Source organism: Mya arenaria, chromosome 4, assembly GCF_026914265.1.
Source record: "Mya arenaria isolate MELC-2E11 chromosome 4, ASM2691426v1".
NCBI classification, from domain to species: Eukaryota; Metazoa; Mollusca; class Bivalvia; order Myida; family Myidae; genus Mya; species Mya arenaria.
The window spans coordinates 6,123,142-6,151,016 of NC_069125.1; the positions used below are offsets into that span (position 1 = coordinate 6,123,142).

A 27,875-nucleotide genomic window follows, 5' to 3' on the forward strand; every position below is an offset into this window, starting at 1 on the left:
GTCACTTCCTTGTTTAGCTTCCCGGTGTCAGATAAGACTGGACACGATGTTTATTTTATCGATATTTGGAAATTTATACCGCAATTTGCGGCGATCATCACCAGGATGGAATGCAATCTTCTCGTTCCTCATAGCCTTTTCATTGTTTACAAATTGCATGGGTATTGGCGAAGTTATTTGGGCTGTTAACTGCGGAGGGGATGCACACACGGACATACACGGAATTCGATATCAGGAAGATAAACACTCAGTCGGCGTATCATCAGACTATGGAAAATCTTTAATGATTCAAAGAGTAGTCCCCCAGGATCAAATTTTATATCAGACTGAGAGATATAATATGAACTCATTTGGTTATGAAATTCCTCTTTCCAAAGACGGCGATTATGTTTTGGTGTTAAAGTTCTCTGAAGTTTGGTTTACGCAACCAAATCAAAAGGTATACCAAATGATTTTGTGCTGATATTTTTCTGGCTAAATGCTAGCAATATCCTGTGGGTTGTCATGCAATAACTTTTATTCAAATCACCAATAAACAATTTGTTACGTGTCTGTAGTCCGAAAGTATTTCAAATAATTAATAGTTGTGAAACTAAGTTAATGAATGTTTTTACCCTGCAGGAAATGTCTATAAATTTTATAATTGTATCTTAAAGCTGCACTCTCACAGATTGAGCATTTTGACAACTTTTTTATTTTTTGTCTTTGGAACAAGCCAATTTATTCGAAAATGCATAGTTATAAGACTGCTGACAAAAATTCCGATCGCAGATTTTCATATTTAAGTTCAAAAAATGATGTTAAACATTAATTTTCAAACAGAAATCAGGGTTAGACACTAACATTTTTCAGAAGGTAGTCCCTCGGACTACTGAATCTAAAATCCAGGTAGTCCAGCAAAAATTCTGATAGTCCAAAAAAAAATGCAAGCCTGCCACGGATTCCTTCAGTGTTTTGTTAGACATCTCCATAAAAACATCGTCCATAAAAACATCGTCAGAATAACCCTTTGATTGATCATGTTTCTTATCTGTCTCAGTCTTAAAATTTCCACATTCTTCAAAACAATGTTTGGCCTTCAATTTTTAAACCTTAAAAAGTCTAAAAACCATGCTAAAATACCCCAGAATAAAAATCTAAAAACCATGCTAAAATACCCCAGAATAAAAATCTAATAACCATGATAAAATACCCCATAATCTGTCACTTTCAGGAAAATGGTGCAATAAATCAATTGACACCTCGACTGAGATCGTTGCTAAGTTACGGCACAAATGACAGACATCCTACTGGTCAGCACTATTTGATAATTGATATTGGCATCCTACTATTCAAAAGTCTTTGTTAATCTATTAAAACGACAATGCTTTAAAAATATAATGAAATTAATTCCCAAAATGTTATTGATTAATTGGGAGTAAGATTGGAATTGTTATTGGCCCTCACTTCAATGTATAAAATGTTACAACCTTTTTGGCGCGAAAATTAACGCACACAATTTCTGCCATCGTCTGCACTTACACTGAATTAGACATTTTTGAGCAGTATGATTATTTTTTAAGCTGCTCTTCTAAAAGCCAGTTAAAATATTTCACAAGCCATACATAATGTTCCTTCTGTCTGCTTTATCAAAACACCGACATTTGACAATACTCTAAACGATAAATACCAACCATCAACACTGACTTTTACGAGTCTGACGATTAAAACACACCATACAATGCAAAATGGTTTTTCCCTTTCTAAATAAAGACATTCTACAGACTGGTTTAAATATTGATCGAAAGGCTATACGAATTGCACGCGAAACTCGCTTAACAGTCCAGGTTGTCCGGAACTGCTCGGCCATCTTCAGCAAACTTTAGAATGAGTATTTACCGGTGGTACTCGGATTTTTAAAAAAAATTAACAACACTTTTTACGCAAGTTTAAACGTTATAAATATTTTATGCTCAATTACCTGATGTCATATTTACTTTTTCTAGTAGTCCGACAGACTATTGACTTAAAATTTCTTGTCCGAGCACAAAACTGGTAGTATCGGACTACCGTTAGTGTCAAACCCTGGAAATATGAAAATCTGCAATCTGATCTTTTGGCAGCAGTCATATATGCAGATATTTACACGCAAATTGGCTCATTCCAAGACAAAAAATAAAAAAAGTTGTCAACACAGTAAATCTTTGAGAGTGCAGCTTTAAAAACTCTTCTTTATTCAACTGTGTTAATAAGTATACAGAGATGACCAGGGTTTTTCCTGATGCAGAAAACTTGAGTACCTGACATCAGGACTTCCATTAAAGGAAGTTTGGAAGTATTTTGCTCCCTAGAAATGGGTTGATTTCTTGGAAGTACAAAAACTTTCATAATTTTGAAGAAAACTTCCAAAGTTGAAAACTTGGAAGTTCAAAATATAAAAACCTGGTGTAAATATTACTTTAATGGTCACAATTTCAATCAGACATTTGATTTTTAACATACAAGTTTAAAAATAGTGGAAAAAAAATATTGTATTCGGGAGATTAAAACTTCCAAATTTCAGTGTGAAACTTCCAGTATTGATGGACAGGAAGCTCATACTTCCAGTTTCAAATTATTAATGGAAGCCCTGTGACAGTAATGTGCATCTCTGGGATCACTGGACTACTGTTTTGAATATGCCCCTGAGCCCCATTACAGATATCTGCCATAAACCAAAGGAACCTGGATATAATTTCTTGGAAAAACCCTAGATGAGAATACTAGAAACATCACCACATGACAATATTGCAGTTGCATTTGGTCAATAGGAAATGGGTTTGCTGGTATAGTTTAAGTTTTCTAAGAATACACAAATATACATTAATGTAAAGTGTTGATGCAATTGATAAAGCAGTCAGGTGCCAACCTTGAAGATAGAAATATCAAATAAGGATTTATCACATTTTCATTATGCTTATGCCTTATGAACGCAGTAGGGCACACAAGCAAAGTCCACAAAGTGCGCTAGCCCTTCTTGGTAATATGCTTGCTTGAACTACTGTGTTCGTATTGCTTAAAGAGCAAGAAAAAATGAGAACACTTCTTATTATATTCACTTTTTAAATAATTATTCATTTCAATTTAAGAAAGCAGTATCTTCTGTGATTGAGTATTTGTTCTTAAAGAAATGAAACTGATGACATATATTGGTATAAAAGAATAGCTGATACTTTTAATATCGTACCCCAGTGATTAAATGACATCGTGCTTTTTCAATCAGAGATCAGTATTGACAGGGCTTCCATTAAAGGAAGTTTGGAAGTATATTACTCCCGAGAAATGGGTTAAAACTTCCAACATTGATTCTTTGGAAGTACAAAAACTTCCATAATTGTGAAGAAAACTTCCAAAGTTGAAAGCTTGGAAGTTAAAAAATCAAAACCTTTTGTTAATATTACTTTTATAGTCATAATTTCAATCAGTTTAAGTGTTTTTAAGTAAAAGGAATTATAATAATAAGTAAAATTGAAAATTATTTGATTTTTAATATATTTTTTGAAAAATAGTTGAAAAAGATATTGTATTATGGAGACTTAAACTTCCATATTTTAGTGTAAAACTTCCAAAAGTGATTCACAGGAAGTTCATACTTCCAGTTTCAAATTCTTAATGGAAGCCCTGTATTGAAATAAACAATGCAACATGAACTACAACTTTTATCTATAAATACAAAGGACTAGACAAATGTAAATGTATAGGCTTGTGTGCCATTCAGTGATTACGTTCTCCGAATATTCTATTATAACAGGGCTTCCATTGAAGAAAGTTTGGAAATATATTACTCCCTACATAGAAATGGGCTTTAACTTCCAAAATTGTTGCCATGAGAGTACGAAAAAAATATAATTTTCCGGAATACTTTCAAAGTTGAAGGCTTGCTAGTCAGATCAAAACCTGGGGTCAATGTTACTTAAGATATATTGTGACATTTTCAATCAGTCTTGCAGTAAGGTCATGAATTATTATACCAGTCATATAAAATTTTCAAGTTACATGTAGCAAGTTATAGCGGCACATTATTTAAAATTTTTAACATAATAGTTGAAAAATAGAGGAACAAATTGTAGTATTCGAGAGACTTTCGCATTTCAGTGAAAAACTTCCAATATTGATGGTAACGAAGACATAATAAACAAAAATAGATACAATGATGGATGTATTAATTATGTCTATTCATTCACATCATGTATTTTCATGTTCATGTACTGGCAGCATGACAGTTCAATAGAATGGCATTGCCTATTTAATGAATCAAATCTTACATTAATTTCCATCCAATGGTTTCAGATTAAAATTCAACTATCTTTTATGAAATAATTCACTTAACTCAATTAGCTTCTAACAACTACATTTTTTGTGATTGTTTTCATACTAACAATGTAGTATATATACATACATGTACGGCAATCTTTTATCTGACTTAAGGGAAAATAACTTGATCAAAGAAAGTAAACTTAACTTTTTAAGTCTCCTAGTTTTCTAAATTGACATCAATATTCAATATTTTATTGATTGTGGTATCAATATGGAAAATGCTTATTACCTGTCATCAGTTATGTTATTAAATAATTTGTGATCAATTAATATTAAATGGTATATAAGATATTAATTGATTTAGAAACTAATTTATTGGCATTAATTGGAATATGGTTTAGATGATTTATTTTTGTACTTTAAGGTTAAACTTAAATTGAATACAGAATGAATCGACATAGCAATTTTTGATAAAAGCAGCTAGATAAATGAAGAGCATCTTATGTTCCTTTCAAAGTTAGTACAGAAAAGAAGCCTGTGACAAAATATTAACATGTATTTCTGAGTAGAATAATGTTGATTTTACTCAAATATATGCTGATAAGCCTCATTGAATTTCTCTTTCTTAAACCTAATTGTTTGTAAAAAACAAAACAACTGTCAGTGCCGTTGGCCGGTGGTCAGGGTATCACACTCTGGATCAGAGGGTCCCAAGTTTGATCACTACTCAGAGCTTTTTCAATGATACAAATGTGAGTTCTAGTTTAATATCATTCAGGAAGGGTAAATGGTTCTTTATAAAATATGTGGCAGATTATAAAACTGTAAACAGTATTCTATCATAAGTTTATTAATATGAAAGTTCTACAGTCTCAGCTAACCGGGTATGCGCTGTTCGTAATTGTGATGTCAAAAATCATCTTGTAAACCTTTATCTTTAACATCAATAATCACCACCTTTGAAAGCTTGTATTCTGGTAACAAAAATGTTATTTAAAACTATTAATTATTTTTAAAAAAATCACCTTTATATGAAATTCTTGTTTTTCTTGTAGTATTGAACATTTTGTCTTTTAGGTATTTGATGTAGTAGTGAACAGAGAACAATTTGTCTTTTAGGTATTTGATGTAGTAGTGAACAGAGAATAATTTGTCTTCTAGGTATTTGATGTAGTATTCAATTGAACAGAGAACAATTTGTCTTCTAGGAATTTGATGTACATGTAGTATTCAATTGAACAGAGAACAATTTGTCTTCTAGGTATTTGATGTAGTATTCAATTGAACAGAGAACATTTTGTCTTTTAGGTATTTGATGTAGTATTCAATTGAACAGAGAACAATTTGTCATTATGTATTTGATGTATTATTGAACAGAGAATAATTTGATATTTTTCAGGTATTTGATGTAGTATTAAACGGAGAACATGTTGTTGTACATGAACTGGACATCTTCGGCAAGGTGGGTCGAGGAGCAGCTCACGATGAAATTGTGCCTTTCCAAATACGCAATGGCAAATTAAAGATCAGCGGAGAAACTTCCGATATTGTGGATGGAAATATCATTGTAGACTTTGTCAAGGTAAAGTAAAATCTTAACAAGTCATAAGTTATTTTGTAGTATCAAGAAAAGATGGCTGTCTTTGTAATCATTTCTTTGGAAATGCATGTAGTACATCAGGTTCATAGCTGACTGTAGGCAAATACACAGTTGCGTAACGCAATTTTGACAGGTTGAAGTTTTTGTCATCCCACAAACCCCGAATTTGAAATAAAACCGAAAGGGGGTAGGGGTTGAAGGGGTTAATATGCTATCTGTCATACCTGTGTAATCCCAAATTGGCACTAGCTACGCACCTGAACATGATGACAATCTGATTAAAATCTTACTCAGTAATATTATAGGTCTGCTCCCCTAAGCCAGAGTATACACTGTACAGTCATAGTCTTGTGCTCGGGTGTTTATCCAGCAACATTTTATTTATACCTCAACACCAGTCTTCAATTATTATAATCTTATTCTTTGAAAGAGCCATTTGAAAAGAAGTTACCATTTCAGAAAAGGAAATGAAATAAAAATGTTCTCTGGTCTAATCATGATTTTCAAGAGTCTAAACACTTCTTGTAGACCAATCTCTCAAACAATCAGAGCTGTGCATAGTATATTATGAAATGAAATGCATGAATATGAAGTATAAGTGTTGATATCATGTGACATCAGTCACAGGTGTGAGGTCAGTCACGGGTTTGAGGTCATACAATGGTGTGGGGACAGTCAAGGGTTTGAGGTCAAACAAAAGTGTGAGGTCAGTCATGTGTTTGAGGTCATACAAAAGGGTGGGACAGTCACGTGTTTGAGGTCATGCAAAAGTGTGGGTCAGTCATGTGTTTGAGGTCATACAAAAGTGTGGGGTCAGTCATGTGTTTGAGGTCATACAAAAGTGTGGGTCAGTCACGTGTTTGAGGTCATACAAAAGTGTGGGTCAGTCACGTGTTTGAGGTCATACAAAAGTGTGGGTCAGTCACGTGTTTGAGGTCATACAAAAGTGTGGGTCAGTCACATGTTTGAGGTCATACAAAAGTGTGGGTCAGTCACGTGTTTGAGGTCATACAAAAGTGTGGGGTCAGTCATGTGTTTGAGGTCATACAAAAGTGTGGGTCAGTCACATGTTTGAGGTCATACAAAAGTGTGGGTCAGTCACGTGTTTGAGGTCATAGAAAAGTTTGGGGTCATTAATGTGTTTGAGATCATACAAAAGTGTGGGTCAGTCACATGTTTGAGGTCATACAAAAGTGTGAGTCAGTCACATGTTTTGAGGTCATACAAAAGTGTGGGTCAGGCACGTGTTTTGAGGTCATACAAAAGTGTGGGTCAGTCACGTGTTTGAGGTCATACAAAAGTATGGGTCAGTCACGTGTTTGAGGTCATACAAAAGTGTGGGTCTGTCATGTGTTTGAGGTCATAGAAAAGTGTGGGTCAGTCACATGTTTGAGGTCATACAAAAGTGTGGGTCAGTCTCGTGTTTTGAGGTTATACAAAAGTGTGGGACCATTCGCATGTTTAAGGTCATACATAAGTGTTGGGCCAGTCACGTGTTTGAAGTTATACAAAGGTGTGAGGTCAGTCATGGGTTTTGAGGTTATACAAATGTTTGAGGTCAGTTATGAGTGTGGGGTCAGTCATGGGTTTGAGGTCAAACATAGGAGTGAGGTCATTCAAGGGTTTGAGGCAGATTTGTGGTCTAGTGATAACATGCTTGACTGTCAATCCAGGGCTCTCATGTTTGTTTCCATTCCGCACTACCAAAAAATACCAGTCGTCTTCCGGGAGGGACATTAAAAGTGAGGTCCCGTGTGACAGTGCTATACACTGTTGCACGTTTGAGAACCAAGGTAGCTCTAACCAGGGTAACATTCTGTCTTTGCACTATGCTCCAAAAATTAAAATGATCTCTTATCGGAGCACTCACCAAATGGGCAAAACCCAAGTGCAAGTATAAATAAGATTACTGTACATGGGTCATTTTCAGATAAATGGAAAGAATTACGTCCATCACTTTTTGAACTAAAATATTTGTTCTGTATTGCAATAAAGCTATAATATTATGAGTATTTAGGTCTAATTGACAGTAAGTGCATGGGAGAGATAACTTAAAGTTTGTTAAATTTCAAAATTTGATATTTTTTATAAATTTGAAAAAATATGTCCATGATTTCAACCCTCCTTAAGTCACGCGAAAAAAGGGTTGTGTCAAAACCTACTCGTGCGTAATTGTATGTGTTGTTGATGGAAGTTATTGTATTTATATTGAAAATAAAATGTTTTATCTCTATATATATATGTGTTTTTCTTTATATAATCATCGTAAGATAATATATTTTGACAAGCTTCAAAAATTGTAAAACGGGCGTGATGGCGTCTGTCCAAAAAATTACCAGTTTAAGTGAACTTGAATTTCATTTTCAACAACGTCTCATTCACGCAATATTCATCGATGGGTGAAAGGATATGTACATGTCATGAAAAAGGCACGATGTTTTAACTTTACCGAAAATTTCCATTCAGAAAAACCATTTCACGATAACGCGTCGTATATCTGTCCATATCGTTACGTCCATGTGTAGTGGAATTTTCCATTCGTAATCAAATATGCAGAACCGCATATGCGAGCTATTACGTCATGTGTACGTAAACAAGGATATTTTCTTCACACGTGGTGTCTCATTGTTTTTCCTGGATATGATGGCGGAGTCTATGGTAAGTTTTCAATGTCGGTCCACAAGTTTTTCAGACTTACTGCCGTAACAAAAATTTGTTTCATGTGATTTCGAAAAGCATGCGCAATGTACGTAATTGACGATCTTTTGCACTTCATTATGATCGATAAAAATACAAATTCAATAAGTAAAGGCATTCATAACATTTAACCACGCCGTTTTAATGCTTGTTTATGACACGGGAGTAACTATTTGGACTAAATATGATCTTGGACGCGTGACTGGCGATCGTATTTTGAATTGTTTAGTACTACGCTCAAACACTCAATGCAATATCGCAGCTGGACACCAATATTAAACAGAAACTTACTTAATTGAACTAAATTCTAGAAAACGAGTCTCAGCTGGAGGAAAGAAAATGTACGTAATGATAACGGCAGTTACGTATTGACACAGTAGTTTACATACAACAGTTACGTTTGACCGACACATTGAAGTAGTCTAGATTCAAACGTACTCAGCTGACATTTCAAGTCTTAAATTGACCTATATATGCCTGATGATAGATTCGTGTAAAATAAAGTTTCAACTCTGTTCAATAGTGTTGGCTATTTATCTTTGACTCTGTATTTATCTTGTAAATATTTTAGTATTATAACCTCCAAGACACACCTGACATGCGGATTTGTGTTCTAGACACATTAAATTGGTGTTGTAACAGACGATCAGTTTCAGCCTAACCACTCGTTCGTGGTTATTAAAACTTTAAACACTTTTATGTGTAGTTTTTGTTAAAACATGTAGTTTTTGTAAAAACATGTAGTTTTTGTTAAAACAATTGGGAATACTGTATAACTTGTTTTTTTGAAAGATTGCATGTCAGGTGTGTTTCATCCTAATATAGTTTGTGACCCATACAGTGTATCCAGGACTCGTCAGTTAGAGAAACACCATTAACTTGAGTCAACACAAAAGAAACTGTAAACTATAATTAAACAAAATTTATTAAATGTCATTAGATCATGGCAGTAGTACTCAAGCTTACAAGGTTCATCCACACAGTTAGGGCACAGTTGAGACATCTGCATGTCTTAAAAGACAATTTTTGAATAGATCTGAAAGAGGCAATTTACATGCCTGCAATTTCCAGATCTATCTAGCTAGTATTTGTTGAATTTCTTGAGTTTGAACCAGGCCTTAAAATAGTGTGTTTCGCTTGTGGAATTCTGAACTCGCCACAATGATCTACCACTGGGCTTAAGCAAAAGGTTGATGTAATGTAACATGACATGTTGATGAAATAAAACAAGAAATGTTCAACAAAACATAACTAGGAACAATAAAAAAACGGTCTAAAAGGGGCTTTTCATTTAGTATAAACAGTACTAATTTACCTTAGAATGATTCTGAGGAAATGTAGTAAATCTGGGAAAACAGTACTAAGCAATTATGGCTAAAGTTTCAAATGAATATGACTTTATAATCAATTGAAGCTGTTCAATTTACATAATAATGAACAGTCAGTGTCAACATAACAACCGTCACTTTCTTGTAATTGTCAAACTGTCAAACATAACTTCCAAACTATTCAGACAAACAGTTGCATCCAATAGGTGATATTTTCTACTGGTAATTCAATGTGATGAATTTGATATTTACATTTTTATGTTATTCTAGTTAAAACTTGTGCAAAGCCATAATTAGAGATTAAACCAAGAAAAGATGGAGACAAAAAAAAGTAACGCCCGTCACTTAAAAGAAATATGATTCTAAGATTAGAGAAATAATTCTTGCATTGTATTGTTCATTTCAAATGAAAGTATTAATAAAATGGCTATGGAATCAAGTTGTACATGGACAAATTATAGAAAGGGTCAAGCTTAAGTATAGCCAAAACAAATGTCAACATAACTCCCATCACGTTTGGGTGTTCTATTTTAGTAGCCAAAAAAACCCTTATATATTGCTAAACTATCTTCTTATTGTCAAATACCACTATATGAGATACTTGTTTATTTAATTCAAGTGGAATTCTAGTAAAATTGAGAATTTGTTAATTGGTTTGTGACGGACATAATTATTTCCATTTATCTGAAAATGACCCACATACACACACACTGGTTTGAGGTCATACAAGGGTGAGTTGTCAGTCACAGGTTGAGGTCATAGAAAGGTGTAAGGTCAGTCATGGGTCGGAGGTCAGGTACATACACATATACAGTTTTTGCCTTAATTTTTGTTCAGCACTTGTCCTTTCGGGCAAGTAATTGAAGAAAACCACTTGCCCAAAAACAGTTTCAATTGCCCAAAATAATTAAAATACAAAAAAAAAACACAAACAAGAGAAGTATTTAATTAATAAGGGTCCAAGTATGGGGCAGACGCTTAGACCCTTACAAATTGAATACTACATATGCTGAGCACGGGGAATGCTGTGATGTCACCAATTCATGCGTAAATATGCAAAAGCCAATATTTAGAATGTTCATTTAGTATTTGTAAATTGTTGCTGAAGAAATTATTAAATTTCGGTAAAATGCACTTGCCTGTTCGGGCAACCACCTGGGAATTTGACTTGTCCGAAACGGTATTTACTTGTCCCGGGCTTTGGGCAACCCAGTTATGACGAAGACGTATATAAGATTGCTAAGTTAGTAGGATACACACAGGTTCATTTCTTGTTATCAGTTTGTCAACATTGATGTTTAAATTCGAGGGATTTATGGTAGCAATGTTGTCAACTCATTGTGAACAGCTGGGCCTGTTTTTATTTTTAAGGTGTTGCCATATACAGGAATGTGTTTGGTGATATGAGAGATAGCAGATGTTACACTTACAAACAAGTGTTCATTGATGTGTCTTTAGACAGATAAATAGAGTTTTAACTCAAGAATTATAGAAGGGTGCTGCACCAAAGTTTATAATATTATTAAAACTACTTACACACTTTATATTTCTGATTGTTGAAAATATTATTTTACTTCAATTAAACACATTTCTAACATTTTCTTGTCAAATTTATAATACTTAAGTTCTTGACTGCCCACAGAAAGATGTGCCCTTTTCACCCTATTAAAGCATCTTATCCTTTTTCTGAAACACCCTGTCCCTTTTCTGCAACACCCTGTCCCTTTTCTGCAGCACCCTGTCCCTATTCTGCAACACCCTGTCCCTTTTCTGTAGCACCCTGTCCCTATTCTGCAACACCCTGTCCCTTTACTGCAAACCCTGTCCCTTTCCTGCAACACTCTGTCGCTTTTCTGCAGCACCCTGTCCCTATTCTGCAACACACTGTCCCTTTTCTGCAACACCCTGTCCCTTTTCTGAAAAAAAACGTCCGTTTTCTGCAACAACCTGTTCCTTTTCTGCAACACCCTGTCCCCTTTTTTGCAACACCCTGTCCCTTATTTGCAACACCCTGTCCTTTTTCTGCAACACCCTGTCCCTTTTTTGCAACACCCTGTCCCTTTTCTGAAAAAAACGGTCCCTTTTCTGCAACACCCTGTCCCTTTTCTGCAACACCCTGTCCCTTTTCTGCAACACCCTGTCCCTTTTCTGAAAAAAATGGTCCCTTTTCTGCAACACACTCCCTTTTCTGCAACACCCTGTCCCTTTTCTGAAAAAAACGGTCCCTTTTCTGCAACACCCTGTCCCCTTTTTTGCAACACCCTTTCCCTTTTCTTCAACACCCTTTCACTTTATCTGCAGCACCATGTCCCTTTTCTGAAAAAACCTGGTCCCTTTTCTGCAACACCCTTTCCTTTTTCTGCACACCTTTTCCCTTTTCTGCAGCACCCTGTCCCTTTCCTGCAACACCCTTTCCCTTTTCTATAACACCATGTCCCTTTTCTGCAACACCATTTCCCTTTTCTGCAACACCCTTTCCAAGGCCTTTTCTGCAGCACCATGTCTTTTAAACCCTGAATAAATCCCTGGTATGTTAAATCAATGAGCATAAATAAAATGTATATATTATGATTACTTCAGTCATAGGTATAACACTGCATGGTAAGCAAAAAAAGTCAATAGTAGTAGTTTATATTGAAAATGTGCTGCGGGTTTGAAATTAAAATACAGTCAAACCCCGTTGGCCCAAAAATGCCTCAAACCTCAGAAAATTCAAGCCTTGCGGGAATGCTTACATTCAGTTTAAAGAAATCGGTACTATACATCCATTTCGAGCCAACAATGAATTCGAACCAAGTGAATTCGAACCAACAGGGTTCGACTGTAGCTTTAAATGTTCATTTATACATAGTCAACACAGAATATAGTGATTCACATTTAATTGGCATGTATTACATACAATTGTCCCATGGGGGCATTTCTGTCACAGTGTGTGTATTGAATATAATGCAAAATATCTTTGAATAAAATAATTTCAATTAATTGTCAAGCAATAATCTATGCTGATGCGAGGAAATTTTACAATATTATCTACTGGTTGCTAGGCTACTATGGAATCTCTTGGCTCTTAGCAGAAATCTTGTGTTATCTCATGAGGATCTTCTCCTTTTAACATCATGTCACAATGGCTGTGAAGTTACTATTTTAACATGTACTTTTATTGTTACAGGGCGAGCTTGACAATCCAAAAATCAACGCCATGTACGTGATGCGTGGAACACTGGAAGGTGAGTTTGTGTTTCAGTTAGAGTGATAAAAGAAAAGAGACTTGTCTAGTGTTTTAGGTGTCTGTATTACATTGAAGAGGTTGTGGGTTCGATCTCCACTATGGTTAAAGTGGTCTGGTGTTATAGGTGTCTGTATCACATTGAAAAGGTTGTGGGTTTGAACCCGACCAGGGTTAGAGTGGTCTGGTGGTATAGGTGTCTGTATCACATTGAAAAGGTTGTGGGTTTGAACCCCACCAGGGTTAGAGTGATCTGTTGGGATAGGTGTCTGTATCACATTGAAAAGGTTGTGGGTTTGAACCCCACCAGGGTTAGAGTGGTCTGGTGGTATAGGTGTCTGTATCACATTGAAAAGGTTGTGGGTTTGAACCCCACCAGGGTTAGAGTGGTCTGGTGGTATAGGTGTCTGTATCACATTGAATAGGTTGTGGGTTTGAACCCCACCAGGGTTAGAGTGGTCTGTTGGGATAGGTGTCTGTATCACATTGAAGAGGTTGTGGGTTTGAACCCCACCAGGGTTAGAGTGGTCTGTTGGTATAGGTGTCTGTATCACATTGAAAAGGTTGTGGGTTTGAACCCCACCAGGGTTAGAGTGGTCTGGTGGGATAGGTGTCTGTATCACATTGAAAAGGTTGTGGGTTTGAACCCCACCAGGGTTAGAGTGGTCTGGTGGTATAGGTGTCTGTATCACATTGAAAAGGTTGTGGGTTTGAACCCCACCAGGGTTAGAGTGGTCTAGTGGTATAGGTGTCTGTATCACATTGAAGAGGTTGTGGGTTTGAACCCCACCAGGGTTAGAGTGGTCTGGTGGTATAGGTGTCTGTATCACATTGAAAAGGTTGTGGGTTTGAACCCCACCAGGGTTAGAGTGATCTGTTGGGATAGGTGTCTGTATCACATTGAATAGGTTGTGGGTTTGAACCCCACCAGGGTTAGAGTGGTCTGGTGGTATAGGTGTCTGTATCACATTGAAGAGGTTGTGGGTTTGAACCCCACCAGGGTTAGAGTGGTCTGGTGGTATAGGTGTCTGTATCACATTGAAAAGGTTGTGGGTTTGAACCCCACCAGGGTTAGAGTGGTCTGGTGGTATAGGTGTCTGTATCACATTGAAAAGGTTGTGGGTTTGAACCCCACCAGGGTTAGAGTGGTCTGGTGGTATAGGTGTCTGTATCACATTGAAGAGGTTGTGGGTTTGAACCCCACCAGGGTTAGAGTGGTCTGTTGGGATAGGTGTCTGTATCACATTGAAAAGGTTGTGGGTTTGAACCCCACCAGGGTTAGAGTGATCTGTTGGGATAGGTGTCTGTATCACATTGAATAGGTTGTGGGTTTGAACCCCACCAGGGTTAGAGTGGTCTGGTGGTATAGGTGTCTGTATCACATTGAAGAGGTTGTGGGTTTGAACCCCACCAGGGTTAGAGTGGTCTGGTGGGATAGGTGTCTGTATCACATTGAAAAGGTTGTGGGTTTGAACCCCACCAGGGTTAGAGTGGTCTGTTGGGATAGGTGTCTGTATCACATTGAAAAGGTTGTGGGTTTGAACCCAACCAGGGTTAGAGTGGTCTGTTGGGATAGGTGTCTGTATCACATTGAAAAGGTTGTGGGTTTGAACCCCACCAGGGTTAGAGTGATCTGTTGGGATAGGTGTCTGTATCACATTGAAAAGGTTGTGGGTTTGAACCCCACCAGGGTTAGAGTGATCTGTTGGGATAGGTGTCTGTATCACATTGAAAAGGTTGTGGGTTTGAACTCTACCAGGGTTAGAGTGGTCTGTTGGGATAGGTGTCTGTATCACATTGAAAAGGTTGTGGGTTTGAACCCCACCAGGGTTAGAGTGGTCTGTTGGGATAGGTGTCCGCATCATATTGAAAAGGTTGTGGGTTCGAACCCAACCAGGGTTAGAGTGGTCTAGTGGTATAGGTGTCTGTATCACATTCAAGAGGTTGTGTGTTTGAACCCCACCAAGGTTAGAGTGATCTGTTGGGATAGGTGTCTGTATCACATTGAAAAGGTTGTGAGTTTGAACCCCACCAGGGTTAGAGTGGTCTGTTGGGATAGGTGTCTGTATCACATTGAAAAGGTTGTGGGTTTGAACCCCACCAGGGTTAGAGTGGTCTGTTGGTATAGGTGTCTGTATCACATTGAAGAGGTTGTGGGTTTGAACCCCACCAGGGTTAGAGTGGTCTGGTGGGATAGGTGTCTGTATCACATTGAAAAGGTTGTGGGTTTGAACCCCACCAGGGTTAGAGTGGTCTGTTGGGATAGGTGTCTGTATCACATTGAAAAGGTTGTGGGTTTGAACCCCACCAGGGTTAGAGTGGTCTGGTGGGATAGGTGTCTGTATCACATTGAAAAGGTTGTGGGTTTGAACCCCACCAGGGTTAGAGTGGTCTGGTGGGATAGGTGTCTGTATCACATTGAAAAGGTTGTGGGTTTGAACCCCACCAGGGTTAGAGTGGTCTGTTGGGATAGGTGTCTGTATCACATTGAAAAGGTTGTGGGTTTGAACCCCACCAGGGTTAGAGTGATCTGTTGGGATAGGTGTCTGTATCACATTGAAAAGGTTGTGGGTTTGAACCCCACCAGGGTTAGAGTGGTCTGTTGGGATAGGTGTCTGTATCACATTGAAAAGGTTGTGGGTTTGAACCCCACCAGGGTTAGAGTGATCTGTTGGGATAGGTGTCTGTATCACATTGAAAAGGTTGTCGGTTTGAACCCCACCAGGGTTAAAGTGGTCTGTTGGGATAGGTGTCTGTATCACATTGAAAAGGTTGTGGGTTTGAACCCCACCAGGGTTAGAGTGGTCTGGTGGTATAGGTGTCTGTATCACATTGAAGAGGTTGTGGGTTTGAACCCAACCAGGGTTAGAGTGGTCTGTTGGGATAGGTGTCTGTATCACATTGAAAAGGTTGTGGGTTTGAACCCCACCAGGGTTAGAGTGATCTGTTGGGATAGGTGTCTGTATCACATTGAAAAGGTTGTGGGTTCAAACCCAACCAGGGTTAGAGTGGTCTGGTGGTATAGGTGTCTGTATCACATTGAAGAGGTTGTGGGTTTGAACTCTACCAGGGTTAGAGTGGTCTGTTGGGATAGGTGTCTGTATCACATTGAAAAGGTTGTGGGTTTGAACCCCACCAGGGTTAGAGTGGTCTGTTGGGATAGGTGTCTGTATCACATTGAAAAGGTTGTGGGTTTGAACCCCACCAGGGTTAGAGTGGTCTGGTGGTATAGGTGTCTGTATCACATTGAAAAGGTTGTGGGTTTGAACCCCACCAGGGTTAGAGTGGTCTAGTGGTATAGGTGTCTGTATCACATTGAAAAGGTTGTGGGTTTGAACTCCACCAGGGTTAGAGTGGTCTGGTGGTATAGGTGTCTGTATCACATTGAAAAGGTTGTGGGTTTGAACCCCACCAGGGTTAGAGTGGTCTGGTGGTATAGGTGTCTGTATCACATTGAAAAGGTTGTGAGTTTGAACCCCACCAGGGTTAGAGTGGTCTGTTGGGATAGGTGTCTGTATCACATTGAAAAGGTTGTGGGTTTGAACCCCACCAGGGTTAGAGTGGTCTGTTGGTATAGGTGTCTGTATCACATTGAAAAGGTTGTGGGTTTGAACCCCACCAGGGTTAGAGTGATCTGTTGGGATAGGTGTCTGTATCACATTGAAAAGGTTGTGGGTTTGAACCCCACCAGGGTTAGAGTGGTCTGTTGGGATAGGTGTCTGTATCACATTGAAAAGGTTGTGGGTTTGAACCCCACCAGGGTTAGAGTGATCTGTTGGGATAGGTGTCTGTATCACATTGAAAAGGTTGTGGGTTTGAACCCCACCAGGGTTAGAGTGGTCTGTTGGGATAGGTGTCTGTATCACATTGAAAAGGTTGTGGGTTTGAACCCCACCAGGGTTAGAGTGGTCTGTTGGTATAGGTGTCTGTATCACATTGAAAAGGTTGTGGGTTTGAACCCCACCAGGGTTAGAGTGGTCTGTTGGGATAGGTGTCTGTATCACATTGAAAAGGTTGTGGGTTTGAACCCCACCAGGGTTAGAGTGGTCTGTTGGGATAGGTGTCTGTATCACATTGAAAAGGTTGTGGGTTTGAACCCCACCAGGGTTAGAGTGGTCTGTTGGGATAGGTGTCTGTATCACATTGAAAAGGTTGTGGGTTTGAACCCCACCAGGGTTAGAGTGGTCTGGTGGGATAGGTGTCTGTATCACATTGAAAAGGTTGTGGGTTTGAACCCCACCAGGGTTAGAGTGGTCTGTTGGGATAGGTGTCTGTATCACATTGAATAGGTTGTGGGTTTGAACCCCACCAGGGTTAGAGTGGTCTGGTGGTATAGGTGTCTGTATCACATTGAAGAGGTTGTGGGTTTGAACCCCACCAGGGTTAGAGTGGTCTGGTGGTATAGGTGTCTGTATCACATTGAAGAGGTTGTGGGTTTGATCCCCACCAGGGTTAGAGTGTGCTAGTGGTATGGTTGTCTGCATCACATTGAAGAGGTTGTGGGGGTCGAACCCAACCAGGGTTAAATTGGTCTAGTAGTATAGGTGTCCACATCACATTGAAGAGGTTGTGGGTTCGATCTCCACCAGGGTTAGATTGTTCTTGTGGTATAGGTGTCTGCATCACATGGAAGAGGTTATGGGTTCGATCCCCAACAGGGGACTTGTCTCATGGCCTCTCACTAGCCAGATTGAGTTTTGCATGTTGAAAATGGGAAAAATGTTTAAATAAACTGAAGAGATTAAGACTAATAGAAGTTGTTTATCCAATGTCTGTTGGTGAAAAAGCCTGAATTTGTGATCTCAATTGACCAATGTTAGTTTGGAATTTTGACATTCAAATTGGGAAAATAATTTCTCCCACCTCAGATAAGTAGATCCAAAAAATTTGACCATGCTAGAAATTCTTATCTTGCCCACGTGTAAAGATAAAACAAGTACCTGTATAATACTCCTTTTTTATTGTCATCAGACAATTACCTCCCTTGTTGAAGACTGTTGTCTTTAGCAGCATGGAAACCTTGTCTTGTGGCAATATTTAGAATCCTAATTAATTATTTCTCGCTTCAAATGGCACCATAAAAAAAATGTTCACGCTCCATTCACGAAATAATGCTGCACTCTACTCAGAACTATTTAAAGGCCGATTTGACTATTAACATAATCTGAATCACTGCGCACATGAATAATATCCTTGACAACCATGAATTATCACAAATCAATACGCATTTATTTTCACTACGCACAAAAGAGTTCCAACAAATTAATACATTTTTACTTCATTTTGTTAAACTAAGAAGGGAGAAAAAGCATCTACCATAGCTGCTCGTTTAAGATAGATAGTTCCATCCAAACCCTCACTCAAAACACCCTATGCTTGGGTTGGGATGAACCTATCTTACACTCTCGGACATGGAAGATACTTACCAGTATAATCTTTTTTGCTGATAAGTTTTTTTCAAAGCCTCCTATGTATAAAAAATCTCTGATTGCATTCAGTTTGTACTCAAATACATTAAAGTTTAAGCAGTGCTTGGCATACCTAAAAAATATTGTCTATTTTATTTATTCCACTTCACCTAATAAATTGTCCCCATATTAATAAATGTTTTGACATACATCACACTGTGTATGCCCCGCAGAGCGACTAGGCTTACTTTATTTTCAAAATGGAGCATAATAAGTATCATGTATGAAATAATTTAAATTTATTTGCGTGTATGTGTTTAAAACATCAAGTTCAGCAATAAAATTATCATGACTGCTGTCTTGAGAGTATTTTATGGGCTTCATTATTGTTTATAATGTCAGCTGCAAAACATAAAACCTGATTAATGCTCTCCTTTATTTTTTCTAAAATACAATTCATCCTCATTGTTGCCATCATTATCATCATCATCGTCATCGTCGTCATCGTCATCAACATCATCGTTGTCATCATCGTCGTCATCATCATCATCATCATCATCATCATCATCATCATCATCATCATCATCATCATCATCATCATCATCATCATCATCATCATCATCATCATCATCATCACCACCATCAGCACCACCACCACCACCACCACCATAATTCATCATCATCAATAGTGAATAAATTCATGTACTTTGCTTTCAATATTTAGCTAACTTACAATGATTGCTGAATATCAATATATAATTTATAAGTCATAGAGTTGATTTCACTTTCCATGATTTGCAAGTGCTTGGAAAATTCATAGGCATAAGAACAATATTGATTTTCTCAATTTTTATCAGTACATTATCATTTTGAGCTACTGAAATGTTGGTCATAAATTATTAACGATTTGTAAATTTACAAAATGCATAATGTGTTGTTTTTCTGTTTTTTATTCAAGAATTTCAAGTATTCGGTTTTGCTTAAAAACCATGAACTGAATGTATATGTTGGAGTCATATTCAAGTAAAATTCATTTATGCCTTTGGGCCTGTAAATTACATAAATGTATGGTAATAGTATACAAATACATGTAGTGTAATGAAACAAGTTTATTTGTACAAAACTCAATATTTATTGAACTTTTTTACTTAAATTATTAATTCATGTTAAGCTTTACTGTAACTAAAGGGTCTGGATATAGCTTTGTATCCGCATTTGTAAAAAAAATTGCTCATAACTCAGAAAGTCTTTAAAATGATACTTGTATTTAAGATTATTATAACAAACATAAATTTTGAGTTATAAGCCTTTCACTACTTACTAAATAATGCATTGATGGAAAATATTAATTACTGATAACAAGATTGTAACCGTGTATTTAATAGCTGAAAAGGCACAAATATTAAATGACTGGTGGGTTCTCAAAAATTAACATTGATCTACTGTTGTCTCATAAGGTAGAAATACCTTGTTTTTTGCATATTTCTTTTAAATTAAGCACAGTTTCCCTCATAATAAAGAAACATTGTTTTCAATATTTATTCATCCTTTTCAGTAAGTTAAAACAATTGTATTAAATGTGGTATTGCTTATTTGAAAGTAAAAGTGCATCTTTAAAGTATTCACATGAAACTTGGTATTGATATAAACCATGGCAAATCACCCATAAGCACAACATTTGTGTCCCATCTCCAATTTCTGTCAAAAACAAAATACATGAGTTATACCCCTTGATCGACCCATAGAAACCAAGGATGAACGCTGCACACTTTAGCAAAAAAAATATGATAAGAAAAATCCCTATCGATCAAACCACTCCCAAAATTGTGGATAAACATTTTTTCATTGTTGCCTTACTCTTCGTTACTTCAGTCTGAACTATGGTTTGAGACTGCTGGTAAGCATGGCCCCTGTTTATTTCTTAGAAAAACAGTCAAAGTTAAGTGTATTTATATTTTGTTTTTTCAGACATACCCAAGTTAGCTCCCCTGCAAGGAGCAGACAACAGTGAGGAAGAGGAAGAGGAGGAGGAAGATCAAGTCAACGATTCAAAGCAGAAACCATCAAGACGTCCCTCGGGGCCGAAGGTCAAGGACCCTTATTCCACAGACGATACGAGCACCATGCTTTTGCCTGTTTTTGTGGCAGTTGGAGCCTTCATTCCTGTTCTTTTCTGCTTATGCAAATTGTAACAGCAATTTTAATAGTCTTTATCATCGTTTTGAAATTTCATACAAACAATTTCCTACCTGTGGGAGGGGAGTTTTTTATTCTCTAAGATTTAAAAGGAATTCAAACTTGATATTCTAAACTCGTCTGATATCCATGCATAGACCTGTTGGCTTTTCTCTGTAAATTTATGTCTTATATTAACTATTTATGAGATCTATGCACAGAAAACGTTTAACCAAGTAAACATTTTCTTATAATTCTCTTTAATCTTGAGGTATTATAAACTAGCCAAAGAGAGGAGAATCTTCTGACAGTATAATCACAGGCCGATTGCTCAAAACCTCAATTAGGCTTAACAGATCGCTAAACAGTATTTTTTTTTACTTAATGGTACTAATGACCTGTTAAGTTTAACAGCTTGATTAAATGCTGAAACCTGCAGTTTAACTTAATTGACCTCCAACCATCAATTATATTTTTATAGGTGGTGTGAGCAACTGGCCCCTAATATATACATCTAGAAATACAGACTAGCGGTATCCAATTTTTGTGCTACGTTTTTTGGCATACTTTAAATCTCTTTCTTTATTAGATGTTCATATTACCAGAGTTCATTATGTGATTACAGCACATCCATGTTTCTGCTCTCATTTATTTCAAATTAAATTTACACAATGGGATCATTTTGTTACTTTACAATTATTCAGGCTATTTGAAGCATGCATGATTATTTAGCATTACTGTTGCCGTGTACATATTTGCATATCAAAACTTACAATATTTCAGCAAGTATGTAAATGATGGTTTATGTCTTGAAAATGGCTGTGTATAATATCATATGGTTTCTGAGATAAATAAATTGTATCTTTTTGTAATGCTATGTAGCACAATAATTTCATATATGTTTTATAGTCACTGTTAAAATGCTGTAGATTAATTTAGTTTAGTGAGGGCCTTTTTTCAGCATTTCTTTTGTTTGGGCAGTTTCACGAAGTTTGAAATTTGCAAATCAATTATTTTATCAATTGTAAGCTAGGTTTTAAATTTGCCATGTGATCAATTTGCCCAAAACCAAAAAAACAAAAATTAAACCCATGCAAAATTTAAACAGTTTACAGTAAATGGGCTTTAGATTAGAAAAAAAGAGTTTGTTAATGATTTATAAGTCCTTTCCTATCACAGTTGAAACTTAGAATGTTGTAATTGTTCTTTATAATATATGGTAGACATCATACAAATGTCATAGGCTCAACATTTTCTATTGCAGTTTGATATAACATGTCGGATATTTGTGTTGTAAATTGATTAGATAAACTGTTTTTTAGAAACTGTTTGATCAAGAACAAAACTGAGATATGACATCTTTGTAATTGGTCCAATTTCTGTTTGTGTGTTTGTATGTGTGTTCTAACATTTTTGTGTTTGTAAACATTTAGACTTATGACCTTTCAACAAACTACGGTAGGCGGATTAAGCGCAAAAGTATTAATTCCTTCAAAAATATTGAATTTATGGTCTCACAGTATTTAGAAATTTTTACTTTTTTTTTCACACAATTGATTTAAAGAAGTCTAAAACTAGAAGATCCATAAAGGTTTAGTAGTTAAGGTTCCAGGGTTTCATGGCCACTCAATCTGGGCTCATGAATACAAACAGTCTTAAATTGAATCTTTATGGCACTTTATTAAATATTCGGTCTCTGCTCCATTAGTTTTACAAAAAAAAATCATCTCAGTTTCAGGTAGTAATATCAATCAGCAAATGTTATCATAAATACTCAACTAGAAGGAAAATAACAATGAAATGAAGACTTTTTTGCCACTTGAACTCGACCTTGAGACTGTTATCATGGCCCCTTGACATCGTGTCTGATGTGATTGAGGAAACAGACTCAAGAGTGGTTCATAATTATAGTATAAGGCTTAAAGCTATACATGTATGATGATTTCAAACGCCTAAGGAAAAAACATACTTGCAGCTGCTGTATTTATGATTAGCTTGCACACATTCACAATAATTAAACTGCAACATGTGTGAAATAAATTATTTTATCATAAACAGTATTTGTACATGTACCTTATCAATAACTATAACAGAAGTCAAATTTTAACATTTATTTCATGTACTTACATTTATTGGATAGATTTGTTGTTTTGTTAAAAACTGTTGTCTTGATCATTAAGGAAGTTTTGTGAAAATATAAAATTAATTTAGAATTGTTGAAGATATTCACATAAAACTTGGTACACATGTTGCCAGAGACAATTTGCACGTGTGTAGCAAGGCCCATAACTCTACTAAAGTTATGTCCCTTTTTGACTAAAACAAAATGACATCAACTAAGATTCATGTTTATGTTCATAAAATTAGAAGAAAAAGTATTACAATAAGATAAAGTATTACTAGTAGCTTCAACAAAGAATCTGTAAATCTGAAAATAGTCTTGTTTAGGTATTGAATGTTTGAAGCAGTTATGCCCCTTGGAAGTTAAAATGGCCTGCTATCCTTTAATGGTGGAAAATTGTTGTCGTGTGTATATGTTTTTGATATATTTATAGAATTCCAGCTTCATTTTAATCATGATTATAGCAAATTGTATTTTTTTCTTCAAAATGGCAACTCTATTACATAAATGTTGTCGTAGTCTGTGTGATAGTGTTTGTCTTATTAAATATGGATTATAAATTAAGAATTAATTCTTGAATTAGGATTGAGAGTTTTTGTTCTTAAGTTCGGAATTAATTCTGAAATCAGGATGGAGAGTTTTTGTCCTTAAGTTTGGAATTTATTCTGAAAACAGGATGGAGAGTTCAGGATGGAGAGTTTTTATCCTTAAGTTCAAAATACATTCAAGATTGAGTGTTTTTATCTGAAGAATATTCTACAATAAATTTATTGTAAAGATTGTTTTTTTGCTCAGACATCAAAAACAGTAGAGTGTTACCTAGTAAAAGTGGATTAAGCGCCTTTACCAAGCACTTGTCCTTCATACTTAAATAGACTCCAAGTTTTTTGTTCAGACCGATACCGATAATATATAAGAAGTCATTTTATCAGCTCATTGAATTTGTTTTCTAAAATGTCTTGAGGTTTGGAATGACATTTACTTTGGATTTATTAGTTGATGCAGCTTTAGATTCTATTCTTATTCTGCTTGAAAAGCAAAACCTGGGTGGGAGGGCATTTATGATATAAGCCATTGAACGGTAATTCATTGTAAATTACATTGTAGCTTTAAACTTACATAATCGTTACCAAAAAATGCCACCCTATTATTTTCTTTGTTTTGAAGATTTGTTATATGTACGCAAAAAATTGTGAATTTTTTGTCATTAATTCTTCGAGTCATGTTATATACCTCTAAAGTTTAAGGGATCAGTTCGACAAATAATTTAGGTCTCTGATAGCTCCCTTAATGTTAATGTTAAATTTAGATGTCAGGTGACCTCATATATTGTAAGTATCATTTGATGGCTTTTAACTAATACAAAAAAAGAAAGGCCCAATGTACATTAAACATAAAGTGATAACAGTTTGTATATTAACTCTTTATTTTACAAGAATTCTGACATAAAATTACCTATTTTACAATCTTTTAAGGCCACAAAAAATTGTTTGATACAGTCAAAACTCGCAATGTCGAAGTTGGGCAATACTTAGAGACAACGAATATTTTATGTAATGGAAATAAAAAAAATTGTCTAATTAAACCCAAAGTATTCGAAATGTTTAACGTAACTTGGTAATGAAGATAGCAGAGTTTGACATGGTGTATTTCGCCTATGATTGCCTATGGTAAAAGATTAAAAAAAAAATGTTTTTACACACAAAACCCTTATAAATGATACCAAAACAGTATTGGGTCACCTGCATCGTCGGATACCCCCGATACACACTACGCTATGCTTCATTGCGTACTGTGGGCAATATGGCGAGGAAAATCTTGTTATCATTAATAATTAATGAGGCAGTTTCATTGGTTCCGCAAAGTACCAGATGCTTTACGGTTGAAAAATATTCTGCCAATTGCCGGAGTTGAACCGCGTCCGCCTCCTTAGCACAATGATATTTGGCGGCTGTCAAGACCACATGCTTACAGAGGCCACTGGCACTGTTAAGTTATTGACTAATATTTGAAAGTAACATGTGAATTCATTGGAAGAGGAGTTGTATCTCTAGCCTCATGCATATTCATTAAAACGAGATTTTGTCAGTCAATTGTACTATGGTATGTATGAAGTATAACGGAAGAAAGTACCGTGGTTGTCAACGATGGGTCACCTGAAGCATTCAAATTTAGAATTATTAACAGTAGAAATTTTAATTTCACCAGGTCCTTTTTTTCTAGATTTTTTGTTTGAACCACTTTTGCCATATTTTAAATTAACGACACCCTGACTATATTTACCCTATCTACAGAATGAATTTCTTTATTGTGGACAATAACGGCAAGAAGTTTCATTTTTCATTGACATGGCATTGAATTTTTTTGAGTTGTGAATGTTCTGGCATTTTTTCATTTTATTACCATTCCTGGACATCTAAATCAAAATGTTCTTATCATGTACGTAGTTTTGTACATTGATTGTATAAATACATGTTGGGTTGAAATTCTGCGCATTTTTTTTGTGTGTTGTCAAATTTAATTGTTAAGTATGAAAGTTAATATACTTGTATATTTATCTTAGTTTGAAAGATAGTAAGATTGCTTAGTTTTCAATGACTCTTTAAACTTCACCCTGCCGTATTTGTAAAATCCATTATCATATCTTTCAAGCTTATAAATTTCATTTTCATCTTTAAGTTGTTTGTTTCTGCTTTTGTTTTATAAAATAAATTATTCTTTGACAAAGATGTTTATTTTGTGAGTTTGTATTATGACGTTTTTGCTAAACATGTGTGTCAAAATTTCTATGAAATGTTTGTATACTAAGCAGACATTTCTCATACATTCCTGAGTGTGAACATTTCGTATATTAACATATATAATGCTCTTGTTTCATGCACCTGCTTCATATTTACTCAAGATTTGAAATGATTGATTGATTGATTGATCGATTGATTGATTGATTGATTGATTGATTGATTGATTGATATTTAGACAGAATAAAGGGACTCGCTCACAGATTTTGTGTTGCCAACAATGTTTCAAAATATATTTCAGTTTAATTTGATAGTCTTTATTTCCAACAGTAACTGATAAATATTTAACTTGAAATAGTTTATTATCGAAGAGTGTTTGTTAACTAAATAAAGTCATAAATTTTTCAAGTAGAAAGAGTGTATTCTGCCTCATTTTAAAATAACTATTTACAAAGTCTTATTTCAACTTTTGGTATTTTTATCATTGAAACAAGTATTTTCTTCACATTTCACATGGATTTTTGTCGATGTGACCCCATAAAACGTAAATAAGTTCCTTAAAATATGGACTTGATAATGAGTTGATAAAACTTGTGGTCAGAATGACTATTGCCTTAATACAGGTAGTCTTGAAATTATGGATATCTAATAAAAAATCATCAAAACCTTTGGACTAAAAACTTACAAACTGTTAACCAGAATTCTGTATATTATAGTATGTCATGACATAGGATGGCCAATGGAAGTCCTGTCTGGGGTCTTATTCAAAAACCAACTTAGACTCAACTTAAATTTAAATTTAAGATTATAATCCAAGTGTATTAAATGGCCAATCGGCTGAATGGAACCTCTGAGGGTTTGAATAAGAATTATATTGAATACTTTCCCCTTTTTTTAAGAGTAAATTCCAAGAGTTTTCTTTGGAATTCTATGGAATCAATGTGACATGTCTATTGATAAGAATAAGAATTATATTGCATACGACCCCTGGAGCTTATTCCTGATGGGGGTCCTTTCATGTATGCAAGCATCATTACAGCGCATATTTAATTTTGTTATCACATTTGCAAAACACCCTACAATTTTTAATGATACTTGTATCAGTAGTTAAGGAATTTGACCCAATAAATCCGCGAGTTCTCAGATATCTTTATATTAATTAACATTAATGTTAAATGTTGATGCTTTGTGACCTCGTACAATTTTGGTATCATTTGGATGGTGATTGCTTCAGCTGATTTCTTATGTGTAAAATAATCAACTTAACAGACATCCTGCATGACATATTCAAAGTTGGTATTTTGCTTTTTATTTCAACTGAAATTTGGATTTGAATGACATATTTTGCAATCCTTTATGTTAAAAAACAGGGACCTATTAACTGAGTGGTACGTGAAAAAAGCACTTGTTTTTATATTATTTTTGGTAACTGTTTTACATTTTCTATATCTGCACGAAAATCCAATTCAAACGTACCAAAAGAATATGGGGTCACAAGGCATCCGAAAATTCACTTATTTGTGGGTTGGACACCTTAACTCAAATACCATTCACTCATACTTTTGTTATGAAAGTCACGACATCTCACCTGGGGTGTTCGTTTATGTAAATGTTGCTAACTTATAGAATTGTCAAATGGCTGTTAAATGTAGCGGAGATTATTCACAATGGTTTATAAACTAAGTGCATGATAGATTTCATTTGTAAAATAAGTCCATGACCATTTTTAACTATTAATTTGAAGATTGCTGGATGCTGGTATTGTTTAAAATAAAGTCTTTTAAATATTGGTAAGTTTTTTTGTAATGTAAAAACTATACAATTTTTTCTCTTGATTTTTATTGCACATGCACATTTCTGTATATGTTAGAATGGTTTATAAACAAGATCAGGCCAAGGTCTGATTTGATGAATGCATATACACAAAGATTGACAAAAGATTGACCGGCTTAGTGTTCAAACTTATAGTCGTCTTCTGGCTCGGTCTCTTTTTACTAGATTAAAATCTTTAATGGCAGATGCTTGCTGCTGATTATCAAAATTAATGTATCCCAAATTTGAAATATACTGCTGTTTTTATTGAATTTCAAACAGATGAGTATCATAACAATTGTTTGAATGTCACGTTTGTTGTGTGTATATTGTTCATTTGAGAATGTCTGAAACATCTTTTCCATCTAGCAACATTACATTGTGTGTATATTTGCAATGTTTAGATATGAAAGTAGTGTTGAATGTGTTGTTATTTAATTGTTTTGAATGTTATTGGGGATCGTAAATTTTAATAGATTAAATGAATAACTTGG

At 35.6% G+C, this 27,875-nt stretch overlaps 1 protein-coding gene across 1 annotated transcript; it reads left to right on the forward strand.

The window, feature by feature from the left end:
* Positions 1-27,875, forward strand: LOC128231492 (malectin-A-like). The gene is made up of 4 exons (XM_052944388.1): positions 1-439; positions 5,675-5,857; positions 13,070-13,127; positions 20,503-27,875. The coding sequence occupies exons 1-4, from the start codon at positions 47-49 to the stop codon at positions 20,724-20,726; spliced, it is 858 nt and encodes a 285-aa protein (XP_052800348.1). The 5' UTR covers positions 1-46; the 3' UTR covers positions 20,727-27,875.

Bases quoted from the DNA above. Each gene is read 5' to 3' on its own strand.
- LOC128231492 (XM_052944388.1), top strand. From the start codon at position 47: ATGTTTATTTTATCGATATTTGGAAATTTATACCGCAATTTGCGGCGA. The intron at 440-5,674 runs GTATACCAAATG...GATATTTTTCAG, and splicing joins TTACGCAACCAAATCAAAAG to GTATTTGATGTAGTATTAAA. The intron at 5,858-13,069 runs GTAAAGTAAAAT...TTATTGTTACAG, and splicing joins TCATTGTAGACTTTGTCAAG to GGCGAGCTTGACAATCCAAA.